General features: G+C 45.6%; 2 protein-coding genes across 5 annotated transcripts in view; one reads left to right on the forward strand and one right to left on the reverse strand.

The window, feature by feature from the left end:
- The first annotated feature begins 742 nt into the window (after positions 1-742).
- Positions 743-7,352, forward strand: LOC143010470 (cysteine-rich and transmembrane domain-containing protein 1). Its single transcript, XM_076162801.1, has 3 exons — positions 743-933; positions 4,830-5,161; positions 6,187-7,352. The coding sequence occupies exons 2-3, from the start codon at positions 4,849-4,851 to the stop codon at positions 6,288-6,290; spliced, it is 417 nt and encodes a 138-aa protein (XP_076018916.1). The 5' UTR covers positions 743-933; positions 4,830-4,848; the 3' UTR covers positions 6,291-7,352.
- A 3,095-nt stretch (positions 7,353-10,447) lies between these two features.
- Positions 10,448-13,600, reverse strand: part of tenm2a (teneurin transmembrane protein 2a) — a 140,605-nt gene continuing 137,452 nt past the window's right edge. For all 4 annotated transcript variants that reach the window (XM_076162883.1, XM_076162881.1, XM_076162882.1 and 1 more), the window contains 6 exons: positions 13,264-13,533; positions 12,760-13,170; positions 12,452-12,562; positions 12,057-12,324; positions 11,641-11,771; positions 10,448-11,503 (listed from right to left, as the gene is read on the reverse strand). In XM_076162883.1, coding sequence (XP_076018998.1) covers positions 10,766-11,503; positions 11,641-11,771; positions 12,057-12,324; positions 12,452-12,562; positions 12,760-13,170; positions 13,264-13,533 — 1,929 coding nt within the window. In that variant the 3' untranslated portion in view covers positions 10,448-10,765. The remainder of the gene's footprint in view (positions 11,504-11,640; positions 11,772-12,056; positions 12,325-12,451; positions 12,563-12,759; positions 13,171-13,263; positions 13,534-13,600) is intronic.

Here is a 13,600-nt window from a genome sequence, read left to right on the forward strand (position 1 = left end):
TTTTGGTGCAAAATAGTGAAGTAATGACGAGCAAGCCAGAATTATGTAGTACACCCCTCATGTGTGTGCTAAATCTGTCCTAGAGGGACAATGGGGGGGCGGGGGGGAGTGAAGCATGTGTTGATCACCAAGTCACCACAGACGGAAATAGAACACAAAACACAGCTGACCTTTAACTGCACTGCAATGTGTTACAGAGCAAGGCCCTGAGCTCAGAGAATAGAGTGAGAAGTGTCTGACACCTGCTGGCGGAAAAGCAGAATTGCATGTCATCCCTAAGCAGGGGCATCTGGGAAATAAACATAGAAGCTCTGTATATAACTGGATGATTGTTAATTACTTTTATACAAAAAGAACATTGCCAATATCAATAACAAAAAGTAAAAGAATAATACACAATACGAATTAAAATGTATTCTGATTTATGACAACGCATTTAGGTTAATACGATAAAAATAAAATATAATGGTTGAGTCTAACCATAGCAGTCATTAAAGATTAACAATAATTAGTCACTCATCTCGGACATTCTCCCTCTTCGTGTTCATGTCGTCATTGGCTGCGGCGTAAACCCCGTTTAATCTTTGATTAAGCCATATGATCGGGTGTCATCGATTTTCACCGTCGGCCCCCTCGTGTCACCACTCTCTCTTCCCATTGGACGAGGCGAGCAGCGAGTTCCGCGGCGACCAATAACATATCGAGCGTTAGTCACCGTCTTTTAAAACTCCCCTCATCCCCCCGCCCCCGCTTGATGTACCCTCAGTGACGTCAGGTGCCGGGCAAGACGGATACGCAATGTGTTTATTGGGACGAGAGGGTCTCTGATTGCGGTAAAACAAAATAGTAACAAACGCCAGGAGTCGAGGAGGGTTCACTGCCAGAGACAGTCGGCGGTCATTGAACGCAACCCGGGCTTGTGTTTATTCTGAGGTAAGCGGCTCGTATTTGAGGACATTTCTGCCGTGGATGAAGTTTATGGGCACAAAGCGCTGGGCTGTGCGGGCTGTGGCCTGCACTTGCTACTTCCATTCGCACTGATGTGTTCGCAGACATAAAGGAATAACGAATTGATGCGTAACGTCGGAGTTCTGATGGTGAAAACCAAATTCTTACGTTAAAATAATCAGTACGCGTCAATAAATCAAAGAGCGGTCGTAAAAAATGAGCATTATCATGATTTGATGCTGCCGTCAACCGCTGCGTTAAATCGATCATATTTGAGCTTTTAATGTTGGTAGACGTGGATGTGTTAATAGCTCATTCTGTTTCTTTGAGTGTGTCTGGGGGAGAGAATATAACAGCTGTCACATGTTTATTCTTCGTCTATGAACCTTATATCTTTATTTATTCGTGTATTTTCTTGTAAGATGCAGCAGGTCATCCAACGCCGCTAAATTGGTGCGTAGATGAAAACATGCTGCTAATGATCGGATATCTATGTGCGCAGTTACTCTCACATTACCATCTGCCAGTGAAGCCGCCAGGTTGGATGCAACAGCAGAGAAGGAGAATCTGTAGAGATGGAAAATTAAGCTTTATTCCATTTAAGGACTGTAGTTTTGTGTCCTATATGTCGTGTAGCTTTAGCTTCTCACCCTATGGCCTCCACATGTATAGCGCCTGTTAGCCTCCACAAATTCCCTCCGTCACTTTCGAAATGAATATTAACATTGTAACTTAAGGTTTGTTATGGAAGCAAATTAGACCAACACAGATTTTTAATATGCTGACATATATTCTAGCCCATTTCTAATTCTGTACATATTGCTTTAAATTTCATTTTATGTGGCGCATTTGGCAGGGGAGTAAAATTCTCCCTTCTTGATGATAAAACAGGAATTTGTATCACATGATAACACAAACAGAAACATTGTGGCCCTGAACAGATTTGTGAAGTCTGTCTCTTGAGTTGCGTGATCCATCGTCTTTCACTTTCGTCTTCCAGTTCAATTCAACTCTTTTTGTATTATGTATTAATGAACAAAGGCACTTTACATCCAGAGCATTTAAAGAAACCCAACATTCCCCCAGGAGCAGCACTTTGATGACAGCAGCAAGGAAACAATCCCCTTTAACAGGAAGAAACCTCAGGCCGAGCTTGGCTCTAGGTGAACTTCAGTGTTTGATTGTAACCAGTGTGACTGACGATGACTGATATGAGGGTCTGAGAGTACCATTACTTTCAGTGTCGGTCAAGTTTGCATGTGTGTGTGTGTGTGAGGGAGTGGGTGTTTGCATACCTACCTTGTATGTGATGTTACAACCATGATATTGTTTTGAAAACATAGTCTGGGTTCAGCCGCTTAGTCTGGCTGTCCAGGAAGGGGGTAAGCAAATGACACACACGTCACAAACGGACAAGTCAAGACCGACCTGTAGACATCCTCACTGGCATCAAGTTACTAACTGTTCCTAAGGTGTCATTTCCAGAAGCCCCTCCTATGTGGTGGAGAATAGTTCCACTCTGGTCCAAAGACAATAGTTGACGGACCAACACTTCTACTGTATATCAGCTGATTTATTCAGAGAAAGCAACACTGAGCTGCAAACGAGGTCCGGTCTCCAGAGTGCAACGTCTCCCATATTGGATTTCGGTAACCTATGCAAAGTTGATCTGATTGGTTATAGACTGTAACGCGATGCTCTCATTGGGAGCTTCTTCAAAAATACAAAGAGACGGAGGAAGGAGGTTGGTGGGCGGCAGTGTGAGAAAGTAAGACAGTAAGACGTTTGCTAGATTACAGATATGAGATGGGGAAGTAGAAGCACTTTTAGATTCAGAGGAACTGATAAGTCATTGTTTGTTTACAGATGAGTAAGTATAATTCAGAATTGGCCTTTGATGAAGAACTTAGTTGACCCTGTAGTGTGAATCCTCATCTGAGTAAAAACAAAGGATAATGGAGTTTAAAGTGGTGCTTATTGTACTTTATTCCACACCTACTTCCCTCTTTGGCTAGTCATCCAGAAAGGCAACACTGTGTGGTCACAACTGACTCAGGAGTAGGAACCAAAGCCTGGCAGTCAGCACACACTAACACAAAAAAAGAAGAAATCTGATAAATGTTTGTGCTTTATTGTGTCAAAGCCTTAAAGGCACACACACACACACACAAAAACAAGGCGCCCGGGAACGACTTGTACCTCAGGGAGCAGGGTAACCATGGTGACAGAGTCCTTGCCATCTGTCCGTAGCGTCGCGAACTCGGATTGAGTGGTGAAATGTCCAAACATTCTCTTCATTAACACCAGCGCGCAGAATTTTGCGGCTACATTCAAAACAGGAAGTGTTACATTATCACAGAAGTGTATGTTTTTGTGCGTCACGCTTCCAAGTCACTATCTAATCATCTTTGACATGTAGCGTTACACAAGAGGACCACTTCAACTTTCTTCATTTTACGAGGGAATTAGGGCAATCGCTGAGATAATAGTACAGTCGCAGCCATTACAGTTTGTACCCGCGTTCGTGTTCCAACACAGATAGGGAGCGTAGATTACAGCTTGTATCGACGCCACCCGTGTCATTAGCACAGGCCACGTATTTCTGAAACGACTCGATAGCAGCTGCGGCATAGATTGTTACAGATGGAAACCTGGATGTGGACGTGAGAGGCTGCACAATAAGAAACGGGAGGCGTTTGTTTAGATGTTTACAGTGTACATATACAAAGTGACAGCCGAAACCTGGGAGGCCCTGACGGAGGCACAGCACAACACGCCTGCCCCCTTTTTCCATTGTTGTGGCCGTTCTGCCTGGTCACTCGCAGTGACAAAGGGCACAGCTGACGTGTCCAAGTCTAATAAGGATAATGGCTTTATCGATGAAGCAATCGGCCATCTTGTAAGTGGAAAAACAGGGCGTTATCCAAAGTTATACATTAAACAATCAATCTAGTAATGCGCAATGCTAGCCGGGAGCTCCCAGTGTCCCGTGTTTTGATCTCAGGGTTTTATATGGAAACATGATACAAACGGGTCATCTTCTCCACTGTAACATGACGCGTTGTGTCCCTGTGTGTCTGTGTGAGGACAGATATCCTGCCTGCCCGCCTCGTTCCCATGACTCATTAGATTTTACCTAATTCTGTATTCGAAGGTACGAGAACCGCGTTGAGCCGGTTTACACTGAGACGATGCTACGGCTGCTGCGGGTTGCGATTGATCACTGAATTATATATCATATTATCAAAGATTTCTCCTATAGTCTTTAAGCTTCTACTCTATATGCAATAGTCGTCTTTTCCATCTGGTTGGAGATGGTGACGGGATCTTCAGAGTGTTGTGCGTCGCTGTGTTCTGGGGAAACGCTTGCATCACACGGCACCTTGCTGAAAATGTTGTGTTCTTATGTCGGGACTCAAAGGAATTTATTGCCTAATGTGACTCCAGAGGCTTCATCTCCCTCCTCGCTCTCATCCCCCTAACCTACACACAAGCACGCACAAACACAATCACACACACAGCAGCACATACTGTACAACACCACACATTGATCCCATCTTTCAGTAATGTTAACCAAAACAGAATTACAGGCAGCTCACATCTGTAACTATAAAGGTAATTGCAAACTGCGATGATGCATCATTGCCCGAGCAGCCATTTGCTCTCAGATCAATAGCAAGATGATGATGAAGACGATGGCAGGGTTTTCCCTTGGGTAATATGATGGTGAATCTTTTATCTAGAAATGCGTTTCAAATGGATTTAAATGAGTAAATCTACGGGACACACATCTGTTCTTTATCTCAGTGTTTGTATTCACTCTTTACATTAAAGCAGTTCTGTTGTATGAACCTCTGCTCCTGCGTCTCTGTTGTTTACAGCTGATTGTTGGACCCAAACATGAACGTGGAGCAGCCTCCTCCGTACCCAGGCCCCGGCCCCAATGCTCCCGCCTACCCAGTCCAGGGCATGCCTCCGCAGGGCTACCCGCAGCAGGGTTTCCCCCAGCAGGGTTACCCTCAGCAAGGGTACCCTGTTAACATGGAGCAACCCAACCCGGCCTTCCCCAACTACCCGGCGGGACCCGTGGGCCCCGAGGGACCTTACCCCGGCCCTGGACAGCCCCCTTACCAAGGATACCCCGGACAACCGCAGTTTGGCTGGCAGGGAGGGCCACCCGGACCCATGTATGGGGAACCGCCCAAAAACACAGGTGGGTGATGTTTCAAAGCAGTTACAAAGGGTGAATACTGACTAGCTGGCCGACATGTTTAAAAATAGAGAAGAGACGGTGAAACGAAGGATTAAAAAGTGTGAAATGAAGCCAGGTTTCAGATGAAAGGTCATGTTACTACAGGAGCAACTCTAGACTGAACTGTGGTACAGACTGCAACCGAGACAACAAGCAAATATGAAGTTGTAAAATATTCCAAATATGTAATAAAGAACAGCTTTGCTTCCAGAGAAGATCATAAATCCAGCTGCCCCAGGATCAGAGAGCGTTCTGCTATTAAAACTCTGACAGCACTTTTAAAGAATGAGCTAATCATTAACCGCTTCATATCACAGTCTTATCATTATCAGTTGCGACAACAATAAGTGGTCAGCAAGCTTCTCTTTATCTGCCAACCCGTCACCTTGGTAACGATCTCACCTATGTCCTGACTCGCTGCACCTGTTTTTTTTTTGATAGCTGGATGAGTTTTCCTCCGCATGAATGATTAATCACACACAGACAAGGAAAGACAAACACAGACGGCTAACCCTGCACGTATGTACGGTAAATCCTTTGATAAGAACCACTCAGACGTAGGAGTTAATGGCGAAACAAATACTTGACTGGTTTTGAAAGCAAACAGCGTGGATATTGTGGGATTGCGAACGCGCCCGCAGTCCCCAAAGTGCCGGTTTCACGTGTCCGACGACACCCCGAGCGGCACTAGTGTCACTCAACCGCAACGCCATGTGATTGCGGCGGTGGGCTGCCATGACATTGCCATGGCGACACGGCTCCCACGGCGAGGATAATGAGGAGGAAATCATAGCCGCCGCGGTCACACTTGAACTCACAGCTGCAGACATCAACGCCGCAATTCACAGAATAATCGCAGATTTTTTCTGACGTGTTTCGCTAATTGCGTTTAGAAAAAAAAAGAGGAAAAAAGCTCTTCCGTGTTCTGGCGCCCTTTTCCCTTCTTATCACGCCGCCTGTTTGTCTCTCTGTCTGTCCCTCTGCAGTGTACGTGGTGGAGGACAGGAGACGAGATGACGCGGGGGACACGTGTCTGACGGCCTGCTGGACGGCTCTGTGTTGCTGCTGTCTCTGGGACATGCTGACATAACGAGCCCCCCCTCACCCCCACATCACCGTCGACCCAATTAACCCCTGTGCTGCTGATTTCTGTGCCTCGAACCCAGCCGATCCCCTTCCTCCTGCCTTAAACCTTGCACTACCGCCCCCTCCATGTCCTCCTCCCAATCTCTTGCTTGTCAATAAATAAAACATGTTCCTCAAGCCCACATGGAAGTCCGCCATTCTCTTCCTAGAGCCATCTTCTCTTACTTTGGTATGACTGACCCCCTGCCCACAGGGGGGGGGGGGGGTGGGTGGGGTGGGGGGATGATGTCGTAGCAGCTTGAAACTGAGCTTCAAAGCAAACCCGAAAATCTCAGGCTCTTCAATGTAATCTCACACCGAAACACACGACTGACTGGCAACAGACATGGAAAGGTGGACACACAATTTGAAAAAAACACAGACACACACACACGTCACTCCATGTCGCTCATGCTCGTTCGCTCATAGTCATGCATGAGAACATACACACACATATTGACATACTTGGAACTCAGGCTTGTGTAGTGTGAGGCTCTTTGGCACTTTATGATCTTATTACCTCTGTAAGATGGGGCTCATACCTTTTTGGATACACCCCTCCCTCCCTCCCTCTCTCCCTCCTGTCTCCTTTTCCTGCTTTGCTCCTTCCCCTGTTCCCCAACAACAACCAACACCCCCAACACCAAGACCCCCTGACCTGCAACCCCAACAGCACCCATGACGGCGGCTGCTAAGAGAGCTTCGGGCTCCTCTGAAGAAGCTGATGCCTGAATCATGTCCCTTTTCTTTGCACATTGTATGTCTTCAGGTGAATCGTACGACAATGGAATGCATTTCTAAAGATTTCTGCTTGATTACTGTTAGCGATCTACAGCCACAATGTTTTTTCATGGTGATCTTGTTATATGAATCATTTCAATATTATTTTAGTACATTCCTTTAAGATAAACCCTGAGAATATGAAATGAAATATGTTTTTTTGCTCAACAGGAGAAACCAAATGACTTGTTAAGACGCCTTTTTTTGCTTCAGATGAAAAATCTTGCATTAAAATAATTGATTCCCATGGTGATTTGTGTTTGTTTGGGGGAATTCTCAGCGTGTTAGTGTGAGCAAGAGGCAGAGGGTAAAGATCAGCCCACTATAGCTGCTGTGACCCGGCTGGATCCATGTGTCTATTTATAACACGGTGAGAGGTGACCCTGCTCTGTTTGCTACATGGCTGTTGGCCTAATAAACTATACAAACACCGTGTTGCTGTAGGGCGTGAGGCCAGGTTCATCGCAAACATTTACAATATGAGTTAAAATATTTATGTTTCTACAAAGAGAAGTGACTGGGAGGCGTGGCCGGTGTTCGCCCCGTTTGCATGAATGTAAACGAGCTGCAGGCATGTCTCATGCAGACTCGCAGTGTAACGTTACCCCGGCAACAGAAGCATGTGAATTATTTCCATCTGACCGCCTACAGGGCAGCACTGGGGAGGATGAGGTGTTTGTGTCAAATGTCAAAAAAGTCTGCCTCCTTACCTGTGGACAGGAAAATGTAAAAGTTCCTTTATGTTTGACACTTTGACGTTAAATTTGATAAGTTGATGCAACAATTTCCTCTTTAATCATTTGTGAATGTAGAAGGTACCCATTGTATGACATATATATTGTATATCCCAGATTCAACACATGATTAAAAGTATACAAACTTACTCCAAGAATTGTTTTAAATATATTTTCCCTTAAGAATTATCCTGCCGTACTTGGAACATTCTTTGTATTTCAGTATGGATTTGAGCAGTTAAATGACAGCTCTGTCCCAATTTGGCACTGGGACACCTAAATGGAATGGAGCCATTTATTAATTGCTGTGACGGGTATTGTTCTTCTCTCTTCTTTCATACATTTTTTGGGCACTCGATTACTTTTGCATAATTAAAACCTACAGATATCATGTAACATCAACCTGTTCAGAATTTGTACAGAAAAATGTTTTGGACCACATACCCCCCACACTCAGGATGTTGTACTTCTCACCTCTTTTTTCTTCACCTCCTTTTTCTGGTTGTTATTTTTCTTTTCTCTCATCTTTTTCTTCACCTCCTTTTTCTCGTTTTTTCGATTTCCTAAGCTATCATTCATTTTCTTCACCTCCTTTTCCTTTGTTGTTCTCCATTCTATCGTTCTTTTCTTCCTCTTTGTTCTTGTTTTTCTACTCTATCATTCTTCACCTTCACCTTTTTTTATTCAGTCATTTAGTCATTTTTTCCCTTGCATAAAGTTCACGATGTATCACGCTGTTGTACACATAGTTTCCATCGCATAGTTTCCATACTGTGCAGCTAAATTTACTAAGAAACTTGATAAACAGTTTTAAGAAAACCAGAGGCCAATATGTCTGGAATGTGTTGGCGCCTTTGTCTGCAGAGGAGGTTCGGGGATTTGAAGAATGGATCTTTCATCACAGTCATGCTCGACGCATCCAATGTGGGCCTAATTAAAATACATTCAAATGTCCTTCAGGCCCTTTATACTTTCAGGCTCTTCAAAACTCTTCATACTTTCAGGTACAGAAATCATTCAAAACATTTTTTTGGGCCTTCACACTTCTATCATGCACTTCTTCAGCCTTTGGAAGAAAGTTTCAGCAATTGCAATCACAGCACATCTTCTTCAGGAAAAGCGTTTCTAGTTATTAACCAGAAATCTGTGTTTGAAATGTCAGAGAGGTGAATAATGAGATCTAGTTTGAAAGTTTTCAGCGTTTATGATGGAATCCGGCATGATATGAAAGATGATCTTTGAAAGGGGAAAATTAGACGTATACACATTGCCCAGTTGAAGTAAACAATTATGTTTTTATTGATAAGGTTCTCAGAAGAGTCTCGTTTCAGTGAATGTATAAGAATCTTCATGTGATAATACTGATTTGGTACATTATGACATCCAGCACGAGTCTCTTCACAGTGAGAGGGATCCGTTACTGCTACCGCTGTTGGGAGCTAGGACAGTAACATCTCTGCGTCCAAACAAGAAACCAACAGTCAAAAAACAACAAACTGGGAATCGATATTGTAGATATGGAATATTAGAGTGTCACAAAACTCTAGAGTAGTAAGACCAGCTAAAGATTTTGCACATTACAAGCCACTCGTCTTAGAAATATAAAACTTGATATTCTGAACAATATTCTACTGTGCTGCATAAAGGTAAGTCTATACACTGTACATTGAAATATATTTCGAAAAAACAGATTTCACAGTTTTAAAGACTTTATTTAAAGTATAAACCGCTTTTTAAAACACTTTATTACATAAATTATTCTTTTTGAGAGTGACTATTATTTGCCCTGACAGCAAACTGAAATACAAAAACCAAAATGAACATTTCATACATATTTTACAAAAGAAATTAATTAATTAATGCTCATTTTGAATAGAACCGATGACTCGTTCATGATTGTCATATAGTACTAAGAAGAATAAATAACTAAAAAAAGAGAATAAAGTAAAATAAATACTAGCTGAGCATGTCTTCTGGACTGTGTGAGTAGTGTGTTTGATCGTTTCTGTACAGAAGTGCCTTGGTGAAAGTCACAATTCTACCGCGACTGAAACATACAAAACTACGGCATCTACAGTATACGCAACATCCTGAAGTTTAGTGTAGTCTGACACGTATGTAGTAACATGATTCTTCTCCTCGTTTCAAAATAAACAACGCTGCGTCCAGCCACCGTCCACAAATATAGCCATCACTTTTAACTGTGTTTTTTTTTTTCAATATAAAGTTTATTGTCTAGTCCGCTAACAACGTTTTGTTTGGAGGATGCCGGTAGCTTGTGAGTTGCTCGTTTGGATGGTCAGCAGCAGAGGACAGGTCCGTGGTGGACAATGGGAGGCCTGAGACAGGGAGACGACTCATAATATTGGATGAGCTTTTATGCTGCATTGGCTGATGTCTGATGACGTCCTCCTTTGATCGGTGGTTGTAATGGATGCGACTTTGCCTCCGCTTTGGTCCCTTTTGCCTTCAGTGTGTATTCAGAGACAAGCCTTCACTGCAGAAGCCGGCGCAGTACAACGCCACCGTGTGTTCAGTAGCTGTCATGGCCGCTCTCAGTGTGACCCAAAAAATATGGGCGAAAATATTATCTTTTTTAAAAAGGGGAATCTTCTTATTCATTTAAGCAACAGTTTTCAAAGTTCTTCAGTGCTTTTTCAGTTGTCAAAGTTTTTCCAAAAAAGAACAATTTGACCAAACGTTAAATTTATTTGCCTGTGGCATTAAAATTAACAATAATGTTTTCAGTCATTCTTGTCAAAAGTCCCTGCAGCGTTCCGTGAGTAACCCCGTTTGTTGTTTAACTCTCCATGGGTTTTAAGAGGAGCGGGGGTGAGGAGGCTGTGTAGGAAAAGGAACACCATCTTAGGAAATGAATGTGGGACAAAAGAAAGTGTCTGCTCGTCAAAGGAGTTCAGGTGGGCTGTTACCTCTTTCCCATCTCGTTCTGTCTGAGGAACTGGATGTTGTTGCTGCTGTCTGCCAGTTCTGGGTACTGCTCCACAGGTAGAACATAGTAGCCGTCATAGCCCTGTACTCTGCCCGTCGTGAGAAGTTGCTGCCTCTCCCCCTCCGTCCAGAGGCGGCTGCCCCCCTTCCCGTCCCTGGCCCTCTGCTGCTCCTTGGCCCAGGCGCCGGCCAAGGCCCTCTGCCTCGCCATCTCCAACAGTCTTACTTTCTCTTCATCCACCACATCCGGAGCAAGCCCGTAGCGAATGCTCAGCACTAACGAGGGAACCGCAAACTCCACCGTCACCCCTCTCCTCGACCGGCCACTCACTGTCACGTTGATGCCGCTCTCCAGCGTCTTGCGGCCGTTAGTGAGCCCCAGAGCCAGCAGGTCACTGTCGACGGAGCCCACCTTCACAAAGTAGTGACAGTCCTTCCCATCTTGGGTGTAGTGCGTGCCCTCCAGGTAGAGGGCGCCATTGAGCACCATAGCCACTTTACGGCTGTCGTCGCTGGCCACGGCTGACACGCCCGCCACAACTCTGCCCTCTTTCAGCGCCAGCATGACTCCACGGCCGATGATTGGGGTGCTGGTTCCAAACCAGTGGCCGGGCTTGTCCTTGCGTCTGCGGCGTTCCTTGTTGAGGAGACGACCTTCCAGAGCCATGAAGGCCTGATTGTGGCGCTCTGCGGCCTGCTGCACGCCGGTGATGAGCTACACGTGAAAGGCAGAGGAAATTGTGACTTTAAACATCACTGATTTCAAACAAAAATCCATGATATCACCTGATTAATAATGAAGACGACCCTGTTCTCTTGGTCATCAGGTGCAGCAGGCGTGTTGCGTCATACCTGTCCGTTCTCACAGTGCTGGGTGGCCTGCAGCTCGTACGGCGGCTCCACAAAGTAGAGAGAATGTCGAGGGAACCCGGGGATGATGTTACTGAGCTGGAAGCCGAACATCACCAGCCAGCTCTTCACATCTGAGAGCAGACGGGAGCAGAATGGCTCAGGTGAATGACTTCACGCACAATATAAAATGAATCCTTTCATCACAGAAACACTGCCAGGATGAGCGATTGTAACTCTTTTGTGGCTCAGCTGGTGTAACGAGAACAAAAGCATTTCTCCTGAACAATACAGACTGAAGTGGATTTCCTGATATGCGAAGGAGAATGTGACTGCGAGAAATGTAAACCCCACCTCTGTATTTACTGCATACGAGCTAAATTAAGTGGAAATAATCCTTTAGCCTGGTGAGTTCCTACCTGTGACGTAGTTCTTGACATCTAGCATGTCGCTGAGCGGGTTGTTGTTCTTGAACATGTACAGGTTGAAGGGCGAGGGATCTTTCCCGATCTTTGGCCAGATGCTGTAGTCGGGCGAGGTCCACCTCCCAGCCAACACGTCGTAGTCCCTCTGCGTGAAGTGGACCAGCTTGGTCAAGGCGTCATAGAGACCGCCGTGGAAACCAACCACCAGCTGGAACTCCGGGTTAGAGTCCAGGTACACTTCTCCGTAGGCTGTGTATTGTACCTGGATGAGACAAACGCCATTTCTCTTACTTTTCGCTAACTCAGGATGATTCAGCGTCTTGTATTCAGGTATTCTCTTGCAGAAAGACAAACAACTTGTGGGAATGAAAGCTAGCTCAGCCTCGTACCTGTTTGATCATCTGTCCGTTGCTGCTGAAGACGGCTAAAGGCGTGCCGGTGTTGTCAGAAGCAATGTAGTATTCCTCTCCACTGCTCACCTCCATAGCAAACAGATGACCCTGAAGAAGACAGAGAATAATGTTCTCCTTCATTAAACCTGCATTGTTGGTGATGGAAGACCTGCTGGAATGCTTTAAAGCTTGTAATGAAAACTCAAAAGACTTAGTCTTAGCACGTTTCATCACCATTCATCCACTTTCCCAGGAAACATCATGTCAGCATCATCTAACAAACATCTCCATCCACCCACACCTACCTGCAGGTCATAGTAGAGCGAGGAGATGTCGGAGCTGGAGTGGTTGAAGATGTGTGTGACCCTGGTGGGGTGGTTGAGGTTGGCGTAGAAGAACTGAAGGTGCTGTCCCAGGCTGTTCCTGGTGGACACCCTGCGGCCCAGCCCGTCGTAGTGGTACACCACGCTCCAGCCTCCGGGGCCGCGGTTGTAGGCACGCAGCAGCTGACCTTTGGAGTTGTAGTCGAAGACGTCGGTGCCACGCTGGCTGAGGAAGCCGTCCTCGTCTACACGGTACTGGACGTCTCCCAGGCGCGTGATCCTGTCCCGGAGATCGTAGCGGAGAGGCATGATGCGGGCGCTGTTGCCGGGGTTCAGCAGGTGGAGGTTGCCGTTCAGGTCGTAGCTGTAGCGCCACGTCGACCAGTCGTTCACCTGCATAGACAAAGAAAGACAAAACAAATGATGTAAAGCGTTGTAAGCGGTCAAGAGAGTCAAATCCACTTTTCTCTCGCTTGAAACGCTCACCTTCACGCCGCTGAGCTGTCCGTCTCCGTCATAGTCGTAGCGGTACTGGGTGGTGTTGGCGTAGGGCCCGATCTTCAGCTCTCTCTTCACCACTCGCCCCATGCTGTCATACTGCACCGTCATCCAGTACATCAGCGAGCGGAAGATCTCGTACTGGACCTCCTTGATGCGGCCGTGGGTGTCGAAATGTTTACTCAGCGTCATGACGGCGGTGGTGATGATCTGATTGATGTCGTAGTAAATGACGCCAAACTTTCCGAAGTGCTCCACCTGTAGGAGGGATGGAGAAGTTTGAGTACTACTGAGCTGAGTAAGTGTTACCGGGTAGAGGACCGTG

The sequence above is a fragment of the Genypterus blacodes genome, unplaced genomic scaffold (assembly GCF_046128005.1).
Source record: "Genypterus blacodes isolate CSIRO-AG114 ecotype Tasmania unplaced genomic scaffold, CSIRO-AGI_Gbla_v1 ptg000128l_1, whole genome shotgun sequence".
NCBI classification, from domain to species: Eukaryota; Metazoa; Chordata; class Actinopteri; order Ophidiiformes; family Ophidiidae; genus Genypterus; species Genypterus blacodes.

Excerpts from the sequence above, each read along its gene's own strand:
- LOC143010470 (XM_076162801.1), top strand. The coding sequence starts at position 4,849 with ATGAACGTGGAGCAGCCTCCTCCGTACCCAGGCCCCGGCCCCAATGCT. Across the intron at positions 5,162-6,186 it reads GGAACCGCCCAAAAACACAG|TGTACGTGGTGGAGGACAGG; the intron begins GTGGGTGATGTT and ends GTCCCTCTGCAG.